Genomic DNA, 18,199 nt, shown 5'->3' on the forward strand with positions numbered 1-18,199 from the left:
AGCGGCCGCGCGAGGGGGCGGGCGCGCGGCCCACCGGGGGGCGGCCGGGCAGCCCCCTGCACCCCGCGGGGGCCCCGAGCCCCGGCACGCGGGCTGGACGCGAGCGAGGACCGCCGCCGCGGGCTGCGGGCGAGCCCCGTCCCTCTCGGCAGGGGATCGGGCTATGACAGCTGGGCGCCCCAAAGGGTTAACCTGGGTGTCCTCGGCAAAGTTGTCGCCGAGCCGGGAGCCCGCGTAGGGGCCGCGGCACCAAGGCTCGGGGGGCGGCCGGGCGGCCGGCGGCGGTCGTGGCTCGGCGGGGCCCGCGCGGCCGGGGGGCTGCTGGGGGTGTGCGCCCCCAGCCGGCTGCCCTCGTGGATGCCTCCCGGCGGCGGCGGGCCCATGAAAGACTGCGAGTACAGTCAGATCAGCACCCACAGCTCCTCCCCCATGGAGTCGCCCCACAAGAAGAAGAAAATCGCGGCCCGGAGGAAATGGGAGGTTTTCCCGGGAAGAAACAAGTTCTTCTGCAACGGGAGGATCATGATGGCCCGGCAGACGGGCGTCTTCTACCTGACCCTCGTCCTCATCCTGGTCACTAGCGGACTCTTCTTCGCCTTCGAGTAAGTGGCGGCGAAAGCTTCCCCGACGCCTGCACCCCCTCGATCCCTGACCCTCCCCTCGATACTTTCGTTTTCTAGAAGCCTTATCTGTTGTATATCGTTATATAATACAGACACCCCCCCACCACCACCTTTTTTTTTTTCTTTTCTTTTCTTTCAAAGGTCTGTTTGCTGGTCCGTCCCTAGAGATAATGTAGCTCTGGCTCGGGCTCTAGAAGTGGAGGACAGGGCAGAGGGGGACACTTGGAAGGTGTATCTGCCTTGTTGCTCCCGAGGGTTGAGTGGCACTTTGGCAGGTGGCTGATTCTTGGCGCTAGCCCGATTCCTGGAGTTTGGGGAATAGCAGTCCAGCCCAGATGTAGCCTTCTGTAGGAAGCGGGAAGGAGGTAGATCCATAGAGGGGATCCACAGAGTTGGCTTCCGTTCCTATTCAAGAGCTGTAAGGGCATCATGTTAAACTCGGCTTCCTAAATCTTCTAAACGTCTTTGCTGAATATCGAGAAATCTTGGTTGGTTGAGGTCTCAGAGTGTAGGCCACCCCATGTGGCCTGGAAGGATAATTTCATTTTTCATTCCCCTTTAGATGTTCACTCTTGGTCAACAGTTTCTGATTTACTATCAGGTTTCTAAACGCTTCACTGTTTTTAAAAAAGTTTCAATAAAAAAATGTTCCAAGCAAACATTTTTCCCACCCCTTCCTGATATTTGCAAACAGGTTAAAAAGGAGACTGTAGGCCTGTTTTCAGGAAGAGTATGACACTGCATGGTAACTTCTGACTCCAGAAACAACACTTGGGGACTTTAGAGCTTTAACTGGAAAAAAAAAAAAAAAAAAGTACATGCATGTCTTCTCTGTTTTCAGGAAAATCAGATTGGCTGGTAGCAACTATCCTCCTGCCAACTAATGAGGGATCTTCTTACTTATTAATAGTATTAGATAAAGTAGTTTAACCACATTCCAGAATCAATTTCAGTTGCTCTTATTGGGTCCAACATTTGCAATGCAACTTCTTATGTAATTCTTGGTATCTGATGTTCAATGAAACTTGTAGCTACTACTCCCCACCACCATTTAAAAAAAAGCAATATATTTATTGGGGGTTCTTTGCTTTTGCTGTATCCTGGTTATTATGGGGCATGATAATGCTTCCTGCTTCTGTTGGGTAGGGTTCATTAAAACTTTCTGTGTGTATTTACTTTTGTCTCTGATAAGTATTAATAGGCTCTGATTTTTTGCCTGATGTTTGATATTCCAAATGCTGTCTCAGTCAGAAATGGATGACAGTGTAATACTATTCACTTAAAGCCCTCTGACTCTGAGGGGAAGCATTTTGCATCTGAACATTGAGCCACGATGAACAATTTTAACAGGATTGAGTTAGAACAGGTGAGGAGAGAGAGCTCAGATGTAAGCCTCCGCCTCCCCCAGCCTTTCTTTCAGACAGCCCCTCCATTTCTGACTATGCAAAATGCTCAGGTCTCTCCCAGAGGTTTTAACTTTGGTGCACCTTTGAGACTAGCTGGTGGAGTCTGTCGAGGGGACAGAGGGCTGGAAGGTCAGGGTGTGGAGAGGCTTTCCGAATGACCCGAGAAATGCCCTGTTGTTGCTGCTTCTGTTCTCCTTGCCTTCATCCAGAGTCATCCTCTGGTCCTTACAGACCTGGGCAACTGGAGCGAGGGACCATAGTTTGCAGCAGAGTCGTAACACATTTCGGCACTGACTTGATGATTCCATATGGCTGAACAGAAACGCCATTCTTCTAATGGCGGCTTTCATTACAGGGGGTCCCCTAGACAGTGTTCACTGTGTTCCTAATGTTAACAAAGTTTTCAGTGGATCTGTATTGCCATCTTTGCTCTTTTTAGTAAGGTTAAGAGTGCAGAAAGTGGATGAACTTTGTGATTGCATTGCACAGCTTCAGCCACAAGTGTGTTACATGTAGAATCATGAATATTTCATCTTCTCTAACACAAATCCCCACAGGATGGTTAGGGGTCCCCTCCAGTTATTACTCACCATCTTTTATTTTCTTCTTTTCACACACTGCTTTTTACTAAACCATCATAAATTCATTTCTACTTCTTCATCTCTCTGTGTGTTTCTTCCAAGAGTTCCCCAAAGTCCTCACTAGCAGGTTGTTAGGGATTTTTTTTTCTGCGTCAGTGTTAATGGATGGCTGTAGGAATAAACATGTGCACTGGGATTTTGTTAGCTACTGTCAGCAGCTTCATTTTTAGATTGGCTCTACGTGTATGTGTATCTTTGGTGTCCATGAGCGTCACTTCAATTAGGTGATTTCAGATTTCAAGGAAAGAAGGCTCATCGCAGCACGAAACCTCGGTTGCGAAAAATCATAGGGCCATTCAAACTATAGAATATTATGCTTTGGCAAGAATATTTGTCCCTGTATTGCTTTTAAGTTCATTACCGTTGGTAATGCCAGAGTGAAATTAATTGACAGAGTCTCAGAGAACCAATTAGTCACATGCTTGGGAAATGAAATGCCAGTAGACTAACAGAGATCAAGACAGAATGCCAGTTTTGTTTTGCTCATTGTCTGCCCTCCTTCTGCCGTTCCTCAGTTATTTATTGAGCATATACTATGTGGTTGCCTGTTTTGGTGAATTTCATGTCTGGATAACTTTAATATTAGCAGAGTTCCATTTTTAAACATTAGACTCTGTGCTTCTCCATTCTGTCACACGAAGGCAAATATGAAATTTGAAAATAAGACATATAACTTCTAAACTCAGTTTTAGACCTCCTTTTCCTGCAACTCTTCTCCACCCCACCTCTCCTTTCTAACCTTTAGCAGATGGACAGGGAAGTGGACTTCCTGGAATGCAGCAATAGGTATTGATACTGTCTTCAACCCTGGAAGAAAGGCCGGGTAGAATGTTATTCCCAACTTGACGATGAAGTGACAGAGGCTTGGAAAGCAACTGCCTAAGGTCACACACTAATTAGTGGTGGGGCTTCAGGCAGCAAAGCCTGTGACCCTTCTGATGGTCTGGGCTGCTCCTCTTCCATGTGTAGAATAGTGGTTACAGGTGTGTGTGCATATTGGCCAGACAGATCCCAAGATTCTGCCCAGAAGTATGACCCTAGACACATAATTTGACTCTCCTAAGCCTTAGTTTCCCAGTCTGTTAAATGGGATTAATAATATCGACCGTTAAATGTTGTGAAGATTAAAAGAAGTATATTTAGTACAGCATCTGATATGTACCATCTACTCATTAGATGGTACCTATTATTAGAGAAGGGCTTCCCAGGTGACATTAGTGGTAAAGAACCCACCTGCCAATTCAGGAGACGTAAGAGATGTTGGTTTGATCCCTGGGGAAGATCCCCTGGAGGAAGACATGGCAATCCACTCCAGTATTCTTGCCTGGAGAATCCCATGGACAGAGGATCCTGGTGGGCTATAGTCCATAGATTCAGAAAGAGTCTGACATGACTGAAGCAACTTAGCATGCATTATTAGAGCAATAGCCTCCCAGGGACACTGGTCCCCCTTTCTGAGAACCTGTGAAGGAAGAAGTATGGGGGTTATGAAGCAAGCATGACAGGGATAGCATATTAGGGCTGAAAAAATGTGGAACCATGCAGCCTGCGGTTGAAACAGAGGAGCAGCTTTGCCCCCGCCCCTTTTATCCAGACCCTGAGCAAGAACAGGGGAAACCTCCAAGAAGCAGGGACTGGATTTCATTTCCATTTTTGGAGCTACCATCTCAGAATGGAGAAGACAGAAAGAAAGCAACTAGAAGTCCACCTAAAGCAGCTCTCCAGTCTTTGCCAGTTAGGGCAGGGCTGTTTACCTTTGGGCATCTTTTATTTGACTTATAGAGGGCTGGTCCAAAGTGACAGCATTCCATGGGTGTTTAAGAGGGAAGGGAGGAGGTTGGTTGCAGTGCTATTGAGATGTCTCTCTATTCCTTGCACTTATTGAGGGCTGGCTCATCAGAGACTCTCTGCAGCGTCCTCAGACTCACACCCCCAGAATAGTCATTTGAAAAGATCAGTGAACATTATCAATTTCTTTCTCTCTGACATACACACACAGAGCCCACTTTAGACTTGAAAATTTGAAGGGAAAAAAAGCAAAAGTCTTTGGTCCTAAAGTATTGACCTTTCATAGTCTCTTGATCACCAGGGCAGAAAGGAGGAGATGAACTGGGGTGCACATGATGTTCTTGTTTCCAGGAGCACCCCTTGAGACCAGGGGAGCAATGCTCAGATCTTGGAGTTGACCGTCCCCTGCTCCTGTGCTGTCACCACGGACAGTTTGGAGATGTTACTAGAGCTGAAGCTGAGGTTGCGTTAGCGTTCTTAAATTTCTCCTCACTGAGAAGTCTGTTGTTGATTCTTTAAAAAAAAGTCATGTTTTCTTCTCTCTTGTCGTCCCCTTGCCTTCCTTCCCTTCGTTACTTCCTCTTCCTCCTTCTCCTCCTTTTTTTCTTTCTTTGGCTCCTCCCCTCTGAAATAACTGGTAAATAATTGGTAGTCATTGGAACTGGAGTCCTGTTTGCCTTGAGGATGGAACAAGAGACTGTCCCCCATAAACAAAAGTGTGATTTCCAATAATAATGTCTCCCTTTTAGATTGGAAATCCTTTATTATCTAGTAGAGGGTACTGCCTTATAATATCTAAAGATAACCCATTCATTTTGCGTGATTAACACGTGGAGAAGGAAATGGCAACGCGCTCCAGTACTGTTGCCTGGAGAATCCCATGGACGGAGGAGCCTGGCGGGCCATGGTCCGTGGGGTCGCAGAGAGTGGGACACGACTGAAGTGACTGAGCACGCACGCGACACATAAATTCCGTGGGGATAGGGACTCTGTCTTGTTCACTCGTACTCCCCCAGAATTTATAGTAGCACCTTGTGCATAGCAGGCTCTCAGTAAATATTTATCATTTAATGAAATAATGGTAAAATTGAAACACACTGAAAAACAACTTCTGTGTGCTTTGGTTTTTCATTTTGTAAAGTTGGGAACTTTAATAAAATGTAGAATTAATAATATCTTATAGAACATTTGCCTCAGAAACATTGATTATAATGTAATTCAGAATCAAATATCATCCTTTTTCAAATGCATCAGTTGAAACAGAAGAAATCAAAGATTTTCTTGGTTACTTAGAAACTAATGACAGAGTTGGGATGTTCTCTTCACTAACCAAGATTTCTATTTTTTTTTTTCTGTAGGTTTTAACTAAACGCTTTAAACAAACAAAGCACTCTGTGATATATATGAAGGTTACCCAACAACCAGCAGCACCTAGAATAATTTTACGTTTTACAGGGTCTTGACTTTGGATACTTGAATTTATATAATAGGATTCTTAAGAATTCTATCGCCTCCTTATATTTCACTGTTTTCTCTTAGCTAGTGACACCACGTTATGCAAAAAGGACTCCTGTAGGTTCCTATGATAGGGTGATGATCGTCAGTTATTTAATGGGCTGTATCTACATGCATGCTTGCTTGCTCAGTTGTGAACGACTCCTGTGACCCCGTGGACGGTAGCCCACCAGGCTCCTCTGTCCATGGGATTCTCCAGGCAAGAATACTGGAGTGGGTTGTTGTTTTCCTCCTTCAGGAGATCTTCCCAACCCAGGGATCAAACCCACGGCATCTCCTGTGTCTCCTGCATTGCAAGTGGATCCTTTACTCCGCTGAGTCATCAGGGAAGCCTGTGTCTACATAACCTGGAGACTTTTCTTTTGCAGTACAATGCTGCTCATAATTTATTCAAAGCAGAGTTATTATTTCTTAGCAAGGGAACTTAAATTCAGGGTTTCAAGGAAATGTGCTCCTTGTTTTGTAGATGAGGTTGTTAGGAAAGGGAAAATGGTGGTGGTCAATAGATGCTTATGGTCTTCCCAGTGGCTCAGTGGTAAAGAATCCACCTGGCAATGCAGGAGACACAGGAGGTTCGGGTTCGATCCCTGGGTCAGGAAGATGCACTGGAGGAAGAAATGGCAACCCATTCCAGAATTCTTGCCTGGAAAATCCTATGGACAGAGGAGCCTCGTGGGTTATAGTTCATCGCATTACAAAGGGTTGGACATGACTGAGCCCCAAATCAATAGATGCTTTAATTAGATACACCCAGAAATTTGAATCTGATAAAATGTCAGTTGGTTCAAGTAAGAGCTGGGGACCTTCTTAATGCTTTTATTTAGTTCTTCACTAAATATAAAAGTTGGTCCCAATTCAAACTAATTTTTATAAACTGGATGGTCTTTCTTCTGTTTACCCCCTGTTTAAAAAATGTAGTATTAGATTGATACAGAAGATTGTATGTAACACACCTGCAAATTTGAAATAAAATATTATAAAGAGCACCCATGAAACTGCCACTCACTCAAGAACCACATTAATATCAGGGCTTCTGAGTATTACATCCTCTGGGTTTCAGCCCAGGGCCATAAATTCCCTGAGGTCATCAGTACCTGAGCTAGTCATTATTAATGCCTTGCCTTTTTACCCTCAAGCTTGTTGAATGTATGCATTCCCCAATAATAGATTGTTTCAGTTCAGTTCAGTTCAGTTCAGTCGCTCAGTCGTGTCCGACTCTTTGTGACCCCATGAATTGCAGCACATCAGGCCTCCCTGTCCATCACCAACTCCCGGAGTTCACCCAGACCCACGTCCATCGAGTCAGTGATGCCATCCAGCCATCTCATCCTCTGTCGTCCCCTTCTCCTCCTGCCCCCAATCCCTCCCAGCCTCAGAGTCTTTTCCAATGAGTCAACTCTTCGCATGAGGTGGCCAAAGTACTGGAGTTTCAGCTTTAGCATCATTCCTTCCAAATAACACCGAGGACTGATTTCCTTTAGGATGGACTGGTTGGATCTCCTTGCAGTCCAAGGGACTCTCAAGAGTCTTCTCCAACACCACAGGTCAAAAGCATCAATTCTTCAGCACTCAGCTTTCTTCACAGTCCAACTCTCACATCCATACATGACTACTGGAAAAACCATAGCCTTGACTAGACGGACCTTTGTTGGCAAAGTAATGTCTCTGCTTTTGAATATGCTCCCTAGGTTGGTCATAACTTTACTTCCAAGGAGTAAGCGTGTTTTAATTTCATGGCTGCAGTCACCATCTGCAGTGATTTTGGAGCCCCAAAAAATAAAGTCTGACTGTTTCCACTGTTTCCCCATTTATTTCCCATGAAGTGATGGGACCAGATGCCATGATCTTCATTTTCTGAATGTTGAGCTTTAAGCCATCTTTTTCACTCTCCTCTTTCACCTTCATCAAGAGGCTTTTTAGTTCCTCTTCACTTTCTGCCATAAGGGTGGTGTCATCTGCATATCTGAGGTTATTGATATTTCTCCCGGCAATCTTGATTCCAGCTTGTGCTTCTTCCAGCCCAGCATTTCTCATGATGTACTCTGCATATAAGTTAAATAAGCAGGGTGACAATATACAGTCATGACGTAATCCTTTTCCTATTTGGAACCAGTCTGTTGTTCCATGTCCAGTTCTAACTGTTGCTTCCTGACCTGCATTTAGTTTGGCTTATTTTTCTATATAAAAATTTTGAAGGGACTCCCCTGGTGGTCTGGTGGCTAAGGCTCCATGGTCCCAATGCAGCGGGCTCAGGTTCAGTCTCTGAATAGGGAACTAGATTTGCATGTTGCAACTTAGAGTTAGCCTGCTACAACTAAAGATCCTGAATGCTGCAACTAAGACCTGAGACAGCCAAATAAATAAACATAAATATTTAAAAAATGCATATAAATAAAATTTTCTTATATATAGAAAAGTAATGAAAATCTTTTATTTAAAAAAACTCTCCCTCCCTCCTCTCTCCTTCCCTTTTCTGACCTGTTGAAGAGTAAGTTTCAGATGTCATGCTTTTTATATCCATATTTTTCTGCATGTAATTCTTACAAGAAAGGATATTCTCTTATACACACACAGTATTAGTATCCATTTCAGGAAATTTAATATGGGTATGATAGTCTACATTCAAACTTTGCCTCTATCCTAGGACCAGTGGTTAAAGTTTATCATCGTGATATTTGTTTTCTATTTATCTGTTTTTTTCTCTTTTCTTCCTTCTTGCCTCCTTTTAGATGAATTGCCTATTTTTAGCATTCTATTTTATTTCCTTTAAAAAATGTGGGCTGTATTTCTTTGTATTTTTTTTTAGTCGTTGTTTGAGAAATTAGAATATGCATCTTTACTCTTTAATAGTCTGCCTCCAAATAGTAATGTTGAACTTCAAAACTAATATGCGAAACTTATTATAGTTCCACTTCTTTCACCCTTTGACTCTTATTCTCATATAGTTTATATCTGTGTATGATACAAACCCAATAATGTGATTATTTAAAAGCGGTCAGTAGTATTTAAAAGAAACATAAATGTAAATAAATATATATATATAAAATGAATAGACTTTAAAACAAAACCTGTACACGTATATAAAATCTAAAAGACACATACACTTGTACATATATGAAAAAGCGAGAATTTTAAGTAGAATTTTGTATTTATTCTCACATATGTACCATTTCTGGTACTGTTTATTTCTTTAAATGCATTATTTCTCTTGGGCCAAAGCGCGTTTTAGCAGTTCTTGTGTGCAGGTCTGCTGGTGACAAGTTCTCTTAGCTTTTGTTTTGACGGTGGTTCTGCCTTCATTTTGAAAGGATGTTTTCACTGGATGTAGAATTCTAGTTTGACAGTTTCTTTTTTTCCTACCAGGACTTTGAAGATGTTAGCCCATTTTCTTCTGGCCTCTTTAATTTCTAAGATAAGTTAGTTTTTATATTTTCTATTTCCCCCTGTATGTAATGGGTGATTTTTTTTTTTTTCCAGCTGACTTTCTTTTTTCTTTTTTCAACAGTTGAATGAAGACATACTGAGGTGTGGTTTTTCTTATAGGGATCCTGCTTTAGATTTACTAAAGTTTCTTGGATCTGTAGATTGATATCTTTAAGTTTTGGTAACTTTCCGTCCATTGTTTCTTCAAAAATTTTTTGTCCTATTCTCTCTCCTTGCCTGGATCTTCGTTAATTTATGCATGATACCATATTATATAGTCCCATACATCTTGGATTTTTATAATTGTTTTACTTTTTTTTTCTCTTTGTGTTTCAGTTTGAATAATTCCTGCTGGTCTGTCTTCAAGTTTACTGATGTTTTTCTCTGCTGTGTCCTGTCTATGATGAGCCCTCTTTGATACCTTACTTTTTGTTCTGAGCATTTCTGTGTTTGAAAAACTAGTTTTTAAACACGAGTTAAGAAGAACAGTTTCCATTCTTCTGCTAAAAATTTCTGTTTGTGTCCATAATTTCTACTGGATCCTTTAACACATTTTTTGTTTTTTGGTAGTTATTTTAGAGTCCTTGCCTTACGATGCAGTATATCATCTCTGGATCCACTTCTTTTGGCTGTTTCTTCTCTTGACTGGGGCTTACAGTTTCTCCCTTCTTTGTGTTCCTCATAATTTTTGATTGCATGCTAGATATTTTGTGTAAAAGAATTGCAGAGGCTTCAGTAACTTAAAAGGGCATGGACTTCTTTCAGGCCAGCAGTGTGTGGGCTGAGTCAGTCTCATTTGTAATTGAAATGGGTGTGACCTTTGGTGAAGCTTTAGTTACATTCATGTAATCACTGACTTCAGATATTTTGAGGGAAGAATAAGAACTTTCCCTTTAGCAGGGACTGGGATCTGAATCCTGATAAAAACTCTTAATGCTCCACAGCTCAGCACCAGCTTACTGAGCTGTGGGAGATTTGTTTTTCAGGCAAAATGCCAGCTTTTTGGGTTACTGGAGAGCTTTCTTTGTAGTCCTGTCCCTGCGTCTGTACCTAGGACATCTCTTTCTGCCCAGCTGTTTGCTCTCAGCTTTTGAGTGGCTGCTACAGTGCCCTGGGTAAAGGCGTGAAGTGCCTGAGAGAAATTCTTCTCATTTTTCTACGCTCTGACCCCTGCCCTATCCTTGGGAAAGGTCCCATAAGTGTCAGGGCAGATCTTTCGTAAGTGTCCTGCCCCATCCCAAGCTTTTGGTGTAGTCTTGCCTGTATTCGGTGATGATCCACAGGGAAGAGTTGGCTGGTGGTACAGACCTACTCTGTGGCTGAGTCTCCTTGGAATTCGAATCCATATAGCAGTCCACATGTGGCCATTAGCCTGGTTAAAATTTTGCTGGTTTTTCCTTAACTCCTGTTTATGGTGGATTCCTGTTCTCCCTGCCATTTGGTAGGAATGAAAGCTACTCTTGGCCTTTTTTTTCTTTGGGGATGGGCTTGACACATTTATACTTCTTTGCATCCTCAGCTCCCTGATATATTTTAAAAACTGTGCTTTTGTAGCTAATCTGGCTTACTCTCATTGACAGAGTGGGAGTGATTGCTCTTACAACTTTCAACTTGTGATTTTTTTTTTAACGTAATGTTGTGTTTCTCAGATTCATTTATGTTGTTGTACATCTATGTAATTAGTTTTTATTGCTTAAATATTTGGTTTGTATACATATGCTCAATTTATTCATCATACTCTTTCTAATATTTCTTTGACTTCTCACTGGTTCTTGGCATTTACTTTCACTTTATAGAATATGCAAGACTGCCTCCGCATAGGCTTTGATTTCTTCTGAAGGGTGTCCTGGCACTGCCTGTGATATCTAGACCCAAATGTTTAGGTCTGGGTAACAGAGAGTTTAGCATGGGGTGCATTCTGTTATGCTTCTACATGATGATATTAATAAAATATTTATAAAAGTGATAAATCATGACTATCAATTAACCATTGAAGTTGTATACAATTAAGAGCAAGGTTTAAAGAAATAGACATCCTTACTATTTGACCTAAGTAGTGCAGTGGTAAAGAATCTGCCTGCTAATGCAGGAGACACAAAAGAGGTGGGTTCAATCCCTGGGCTGGGAAGATCCCCTATTGTAGGAGATGGCTACCCAGTATTTTTGCCTGGAAAATTCCATGGACAGAGGAGCCTGGTGGGCTGCAGTCCATGGGGTTGCAAAGAGTCAGATATGATTGAGTATACAGGTATATGATGAGTGAGGTACTTTATCACAGATTTTATCTTCATCATAGTTTGATGCTAGTTTTTAATAGATTTCAAGAGAAAGCTTTAGGTTTTCCCCCCTCATTTACAACACTCTAGGTTTGGAAGCTCTTCCCTGATCTCATGCCTGACTTAGACACAGCCCCTCAGAGGACTTGTAGTTAAGATTCTGTTATTGACCTCTTCTCATGTAGCTGCTTTTCTTTGACAGTCCTGATAGAAGGATTTCTGACTGAACCTGCCAGCCCTCCCTGCTCTTATAGACTCTTTGGTCTCCCTGCTCTACTTGAAAGAGAAAAGTCTTTTCCCCTTTCGTGATCGGCCCAGAATGAAGGGAAACGTGATGGCTGTGTGTGTGTGTGTGTGTGTGTGTGTCTCCTTTTCTCTGGACTCCATTTCTCCAGGCGGTAGAGGTTGTCCTCTCCTTCATTTAGGCTTGTTTTGATCCCTTCCTCCTTTACCCTTCCTCTGAGAGCTGTCCTGCCATTCAAATGGACTTCCCCGTGGCCCCTAGAGAGTTTGGAAGTCGACTTGCTTTCAAGGGAGACTGTTTTATTTTAGAACATTTTAAACATGTTTGACCAGAACCAACTATTAAGAAATGTGAATTTCCATACATCTTCAAACTGGGCTTTCAGAACTTCTGACTTCAGAGGCCAACTGCCTGGTCTTTCTTCTGAGAACCATCAGAAGGTGACCAGGCTGGGCAGGGTGGCTGATAGAGGAGGGTGTAGCCAACGGTCTCGGGGGCTGGATGTGGTCTGCCTGGAGATAGTCTTATCAGTGGGGGAGTGGCTGGCTGTCCCTCTCATTTGGGAAAGAGCTTAAGCTTTAGAGTCTGCTCTCTTTTGGTAGCTTTCAGGTGCTTCTGATGAAAACAGAGGAATAGCTTATTTTAACACAAAACACTGGAGTCTGTGAGAGGCGTTAGTTCCACTTGCTGTGATGGAAAATTACTGCGTCTCCTTGTACAGATAGCAGAAATAGGTTGGGTCCCCACAGTGTGTGTTCCTGGCTATTTCCTTGACAAAATCCAGTGTCCTTCCTCCCCGCGCCACCCTCCCCCCTCCCCCGCCGGCCAGTTTTTCTTTTTCTTTTTCTCTCAGTGGTATAAGAGTGTGTGACTATTTTTTTTTTCTCTCTCTCCTTTTTTTTTTTAAAAAACTTTTATTTATTTATTTTTGGCTGGGCTGGGTCTGCATGCTGCGTGGGCTTTGCTCTAACTGCGGTACGTGGGTTTCCCATCGCAGCAGTTCTCTTACTGTGAAGCACAGGCGTGTCTCGGGCGTGCAGGCTTCAGCAGTTGCAGCTCCTGGACTCTGGAGAGCAGCCTCAATAGTTATGGCGTGAGGGCTCCGTTGGCATGTGGCATCTTCCCGGATCAGGTATTGAATCCGTGTCTCCCGCATTGGCAGGCGAATTCTTTACCACTGAGCCACCAGGGAAGCCCAGTGATCTGATCTTTCAGCTTATATAATCAATGGCACTTGTTGTCTTGAATGGTACTGTTTTGGGGTTTTTAATGCTGTGAATTTCCCATCCATCCCTTCTTGATGGCAGATAAGGGCATACTTGAACATATAAGCCAAAGTGAGGTTAAATTCTGCAGCTCTATATAGTCTGTTGGTCTTTCTACCCAGGGAGAAGAATTCTGTACTCAGGTTGTCTCACACCTATCAACTTGATATAAATTTCCCTGCTCCTTTTTAAGATAGTGAGCCATGCAAATTAAACTCCAGAATGGTCCCAACACACACATTCAAATGATGATTTCTACTCTGTTCAGGAGAGCTGCTGAGTTCATGTTTATGTACCTATTCCATTAGCTTTAAGCATATTTTGCATAGAATATTTCAAAAGGTATGCTCTTGTCTTTTAAAAAATAAATAGATACTGAAAGACAACTCTGTCACAAAATTATTATTTAGTCAGGATTAACACTGAATAACATTGTGTAACAAGAACCTCTTTGGCTCAAAATAAAAAAATGGTAAAAACTATTACTTAGAATTATTAATTATGCCTTTATGGAAATAGGAAGCTATTATATTATATATTTATATATATATTTTTTAATGTGGGCCATTTTTAAAGTTTTTATTGAATTTGTCACAATATTGCTTCTGTTGTTTATGTTCTGGTTTTTTGACCTTGAAGCATGTGGGACCCTACCTCCTCCACCAAGCGACTGAAAACACCCCCCCTGCATTCTATTTTCATTTAGAAGTTGAAGTGACAGCCAAACAGAGTCCCACTCATTTATAACTAAACTCTTCCGCCTCTTGGCTGTGGATAGTTAGGATTGATCGATCGGGCTAATGTCGTCTCCTAGAACGTGAGAATAATATTCTCCTTTCTAAAGAAGGTGTGAAGTTGTTGATTTTAGACTGTTGTATGGGTTTGTTCCTGCCACCCAGTGTTGACCCTAGTTATTTTCAAGAAAAATACGAAACGTTCCTGAGTGGGAGCCTGAATCAGCACACAGGGGAGAGCTGCAGCTTGGAAACAAGTGAAGACGCCTTTTCCTTTCTCCTGAGTCTCTCTTTCTCCCGTATGAGTTTTCTCTTGCTGTCGCAGCAAATCACCAGACACTCAGTGGCTTAAAATGACCCAGATTTATTATCCAACAATTTTGTAGGTTAGAAGTCCAACACGGGTCCCCCTGGACTGAAGCCTAAGTGTCCGCAGGGCATTCTCTTCTGAAAGTCCTTGGGTGGTGTCCACGCTGGCGCCTTTTCTAGCTTCTGAAGCTAATGTGCAAGCCCCTCTCTGCCTGTAGAGCCATCAGTGTCCCCTCTCTGGCTGCTTTCCTTCTGTAATCACACCTCCCTCTGACCACAGCCAGGAAAGGCCCTCCACTCTTACGAGCAGACTTCCCTGGTGGTCCAGTGGCTGAGTCTCTGTGCTCCCAGTGCAGGAGACCTGGCTTTGATCCCTGGTCCGGTAACTAGATCTCACGTGCTGCAACTAAAAGATCCCCCATACCACAGTAAAGATCTGATACAGCCAATTAATTAATTAATTAATAATAAAAAGAAGAACTCATGTGATTAGATTGGGCCTATACCCAGTATAATGCCCCAACTCAAAGCCTTTAATCACAGCAGCAGTCTCTTTGGTGATGTTAGGTAACACATTCACAAGTACCAGGGTTAAGACTTGAAGGTCTTTGCTGCTGCTGCTGCCAGGTCGCTTCAGTCGTGTCCAACTCTGTGTGACCCCACGGACTGCAGCCTACCAGGCTTCTCCATCCATGGGATTCTCTAGGCAAGGTCTTTGGGTGGCTGTAATTCTGTCTGCTACACCCCCAACCCTTATCATTTCCATATTAAACTGGACTTGAAATGCTGAAGACTTTTATACAGCCTCAAAGAAGGGCTTGTTAATTAGACATCATAAAATGGGTACACAAAGTGGGCCCCTTGATTATTTGCAGAATTCCACAGAATTCCAAATGAGATGAGGCAGAGTATCTCAGGGACGGACTGAAATTGACTCACCTGGTTAACATCACAGGTAGGGTCCCCAGGGAAGCCGACTCTAGGACAGATTTGCCTGTAGAGCATTTAGCAGGGAGCACTCTCGGATCAGCACCTGTAAGGGGGCAAAGGGAGCTGCACCGGGTAGACAAAGTCACTGTCAAGTCTGTGGCCCATCTTTCTGGCCGAGGGAACAGACTTTTATACCCCTGCATTGAAGGCAGGAGGAGAAGGGGACGGCAGAGGATGAGATGGTGGGATGGCATCACTGACTCAATGGACATGAGTTTGAGCAAACTCTGGGAGATAGTGAAGGACAGGGAAGCCTGGCCTGCTGCAGTCCATGGGGTCTCAAAGAGTTGGACACGACTGAGTGACTGAACAACAACAATTAACCAGTGTTAGATGTTGACTGCCCCAGGAAGGGGACACGACCTCCGGTGGTTTCTGAGATAGACTGTCTTGAAGCTGGCATATGCCAACATCCCCAGCAGCTGGGGGCATGGGTGCTTCTTTCCTGAAAGAATAGGTGGTGGGGTGGGAGCGGGAGGGGAGGACGATTATCTGTCTGCCTGATGACAGCATCCACTACAGTTAGGCACAACTGAGTCCTGCAGGTAGCTCAGCCGCCCGGAGGGATGACCCAGGCTTTGTGGACAAACCAGCCGCAGGGAGAAAGAGGGAATCCAGCCTAACAGGCGGAGAAGGCGATGGCAACCCGCTCCAGTACTCTTGCCTGGAAAATCCCATGGACAGAGGAGCCTGGTAGGCTGCAGTCCATGGGGTCGCTAAGAGTTGGACACAACTGAGCGACTTCACTTTCACTTTTCACTTTCATGCACTGGGGAAGGAAATGGCAATCCACTCCAGTGTTCTTGCCTGGAGAATCCCAGGGACGGGGAGCCTGGTGGGCTGCCGTCTATTGGGTTGCACAGAGTCGGACAGAACTGAAGTGACTTAGCAGCAGCAGCAGCCCAACAGGCAGCAGGCAGGATCAGGGTGGCCCAGAGATTCAATCTTGTTTGGAGACAGAGAGGTGTGTCAGTGGAGGGCAGGGTCTTAGGCTCAAAGGCTGAGGTTCAGTAAGAAGTTTGATGCCCGGGGGGCTGGATGGGGCTCTAAGTGCCAGGAGAGGCTCTTGTTCTTGAGGATTCGAGAACAGAGAACCTGACAAGACCAAGGTGGGGATGTGTTTCTAGGACTGGACATGGTGTCAGAGTAGAGTCGCAGCCTCCTGGCAGAGGGAAGCGCCCCCAAAGGCGGGGCTTCTCTGGGTTTGCGTCTAAGGGCCAGCCTGGGTTTGGGGATAGAAAAGAGTAATGATGCTAGAAACCAGGCTGAACTTATAACTCAGTTTCTTTCTGAGTGCATCAAAGACCTGTCTCCCCCAAAGAAGATTTTTAAATATTCCATTGTTTTCCTCCCCTCGGTCTACCTAAGACAGGATAATGGAAGTAATTAGTGATGCTCTAGAAAAAGACTGGGAAGAAGTACTGTCTGTTCTGAGTCAGGAAGACTGGAATTTTTTATAGGAACACAGTACATTGTATCCAGTGAAACTATTTCTTCTTTAGAACAAATATCGCCATTCTTATTTAGTTTCCATTTTTTTCTATTTGTTTAGAGAAAGGCATTTTGTAGTTAGAGTGATTCCATTGTCAATAAGGCCGCTGTTTGCATCTCCATGGACCAGCACAAGGGAAGAGAGGCAGAGCTTTGCCTGTGTATCTGTGTGATTAACATAAAGTTTGACAAATAGCCTGCTCACTTTCTCAGTAGCCACAGGTTAATTCAGGCTCCAGAGAAAAAAATGGCTTTACTTGAAGTGTCTGGTCTAAAACACTGATCAACATAATGACACTTAAGGAACCTGTATGATTTTCTGGAGAGAGCCTCGTCCTGGAGAGTGGTGGGGCGGAGCCCGACACAGCACAGCCCTGCAGGCCTCCCTGGGCTCCCCAGCTCCTTGTCTTCTGTTCTGCTGCCCCCCGCCGTGCGCCCACCCACCGCGGTGGTGGGGGTGGGGGCCTGAGTGTTCCCTCTGCACCCAACATTCCAAACTGCGGCTTTTTCAGTCTTTAGGAGGGTGACCTACACCGAACACTACATCCCTGATATCCAGGACACAGTCCCAAGAAGAGATGAAAATTGTACAAAGCTGCCCTTCTCTAACCGTGCGCAGGGAGCCTTATTCTATTCTACCCTATTGTTTTATTCTAGGATATTTCACATAAAAATGCCTCTTGAGCCACTGAATAGATTTCATGACCCGTAGCCTAGCACCCTCCACATGCTGTCCCCAGGCCTCCTGTCTTCACCCCCAACTGTACTCTCCATCTGACCTCCTCCCACTTGCAACCTTGCCCGGGTGAGGCCACCCGCAACCCATCTTTCCTGCTCTTACTCCTGCCCACGTGCCTCCCCAGGCCTTCCCGACGCCCCGGATGGTGATTCTTCCCGCGTGTCTGGCAGGCAAGGTGCTCCCTTCCTCTCCGAGGACCGTGGGCTGGATGAGCACTCAACCTGGCCCGATGGCAGTCCCTCTGTTCCCGTGCCTCTGGACTGCTGGGAGGCACAGGCAGGCACCAAGTCAGTGCCTCCGGAGCTGCATGAAAACGATAATGTCCTTGGGTGACGGGCCAGCTGAAACCTGCCTTTCCAAGGTTCTGACATCTGTTTCCAGGTTCCCATCCAGGCGTGGAGTGTTGGCGTCAAACGCCTTCATTATTGATGTGTCAGATGCTGAAGACTTTCTGCAAGAGGCACTGCAGGAACACCAATAACCCAGCATTTAGACGTAGAGGTCAAAGATAGAAAGCTGGTGTTTCAAGTAATGGACTTCTAAAAACTATTTTTAGAAGCACAGAAATATGTAAACACAAGTAGTTATCAAAATAATGCTTTTCCCATGATTCATGTTGACTCTGGTCAATCTCTTGGCAAACCGTGTTCTAGAATTTTACTCGCTGCATCTGGGAATCCTTTTCTTTTACTTCTGATTTTGTAATAGTAGAACTGTTTTTGTTTTTTTTTTTTTAATCTCCCCATTTTGCAGAT

At 44.2% G+C, this 18,199-nt stretch overlaps 1 protein-coding gene across 4 annotated transcripts in view; it reads left to right on the forward strand.

Annotated features, from left to right (window-relative positions):
• The first annotated feature begins 349 nt into the window (after nt 1-349).
• ZDHHC14 (zinc finger DHHC-type palmitoyltransferase 14) overlaps nt 350-18,199 on the forward strand; it is a 291,942-nt gene continuing 274,092 nt past the window's right edge. For all 4 annotated transcript variants that reach the window (XM_019967634.2, XM_019967637.2, XM_019967635.2 and 1 more), the window contains exon 1: nt 350-602. In XM_019967634.2, the coding sequence (XP_019823193.2) occupies nt 358-602 (245 nt within the window). In that variant the 5' untranslated portion in view covers nt 350-357. The remainder of the gene's footprint in view (nt 603-18,199) is intronic.

Source organism: Bos indicus, chromosome 9 (genome assembly GCF_029378745.1).
Source record: "Bos indicus isolate NIAB-ARS_2022 breed Sahiwal x Tharparkar chromosome 9, NIAB-ARS_B.indTharparkar_mat_pri_1.0, whole genome shotgun sequence".
Lineage (NCBI taxonomy): Eukaryota > Metazoa > Chordata > Mammalia > Artiodactyla > Bovidae > Bos > Bos indicus.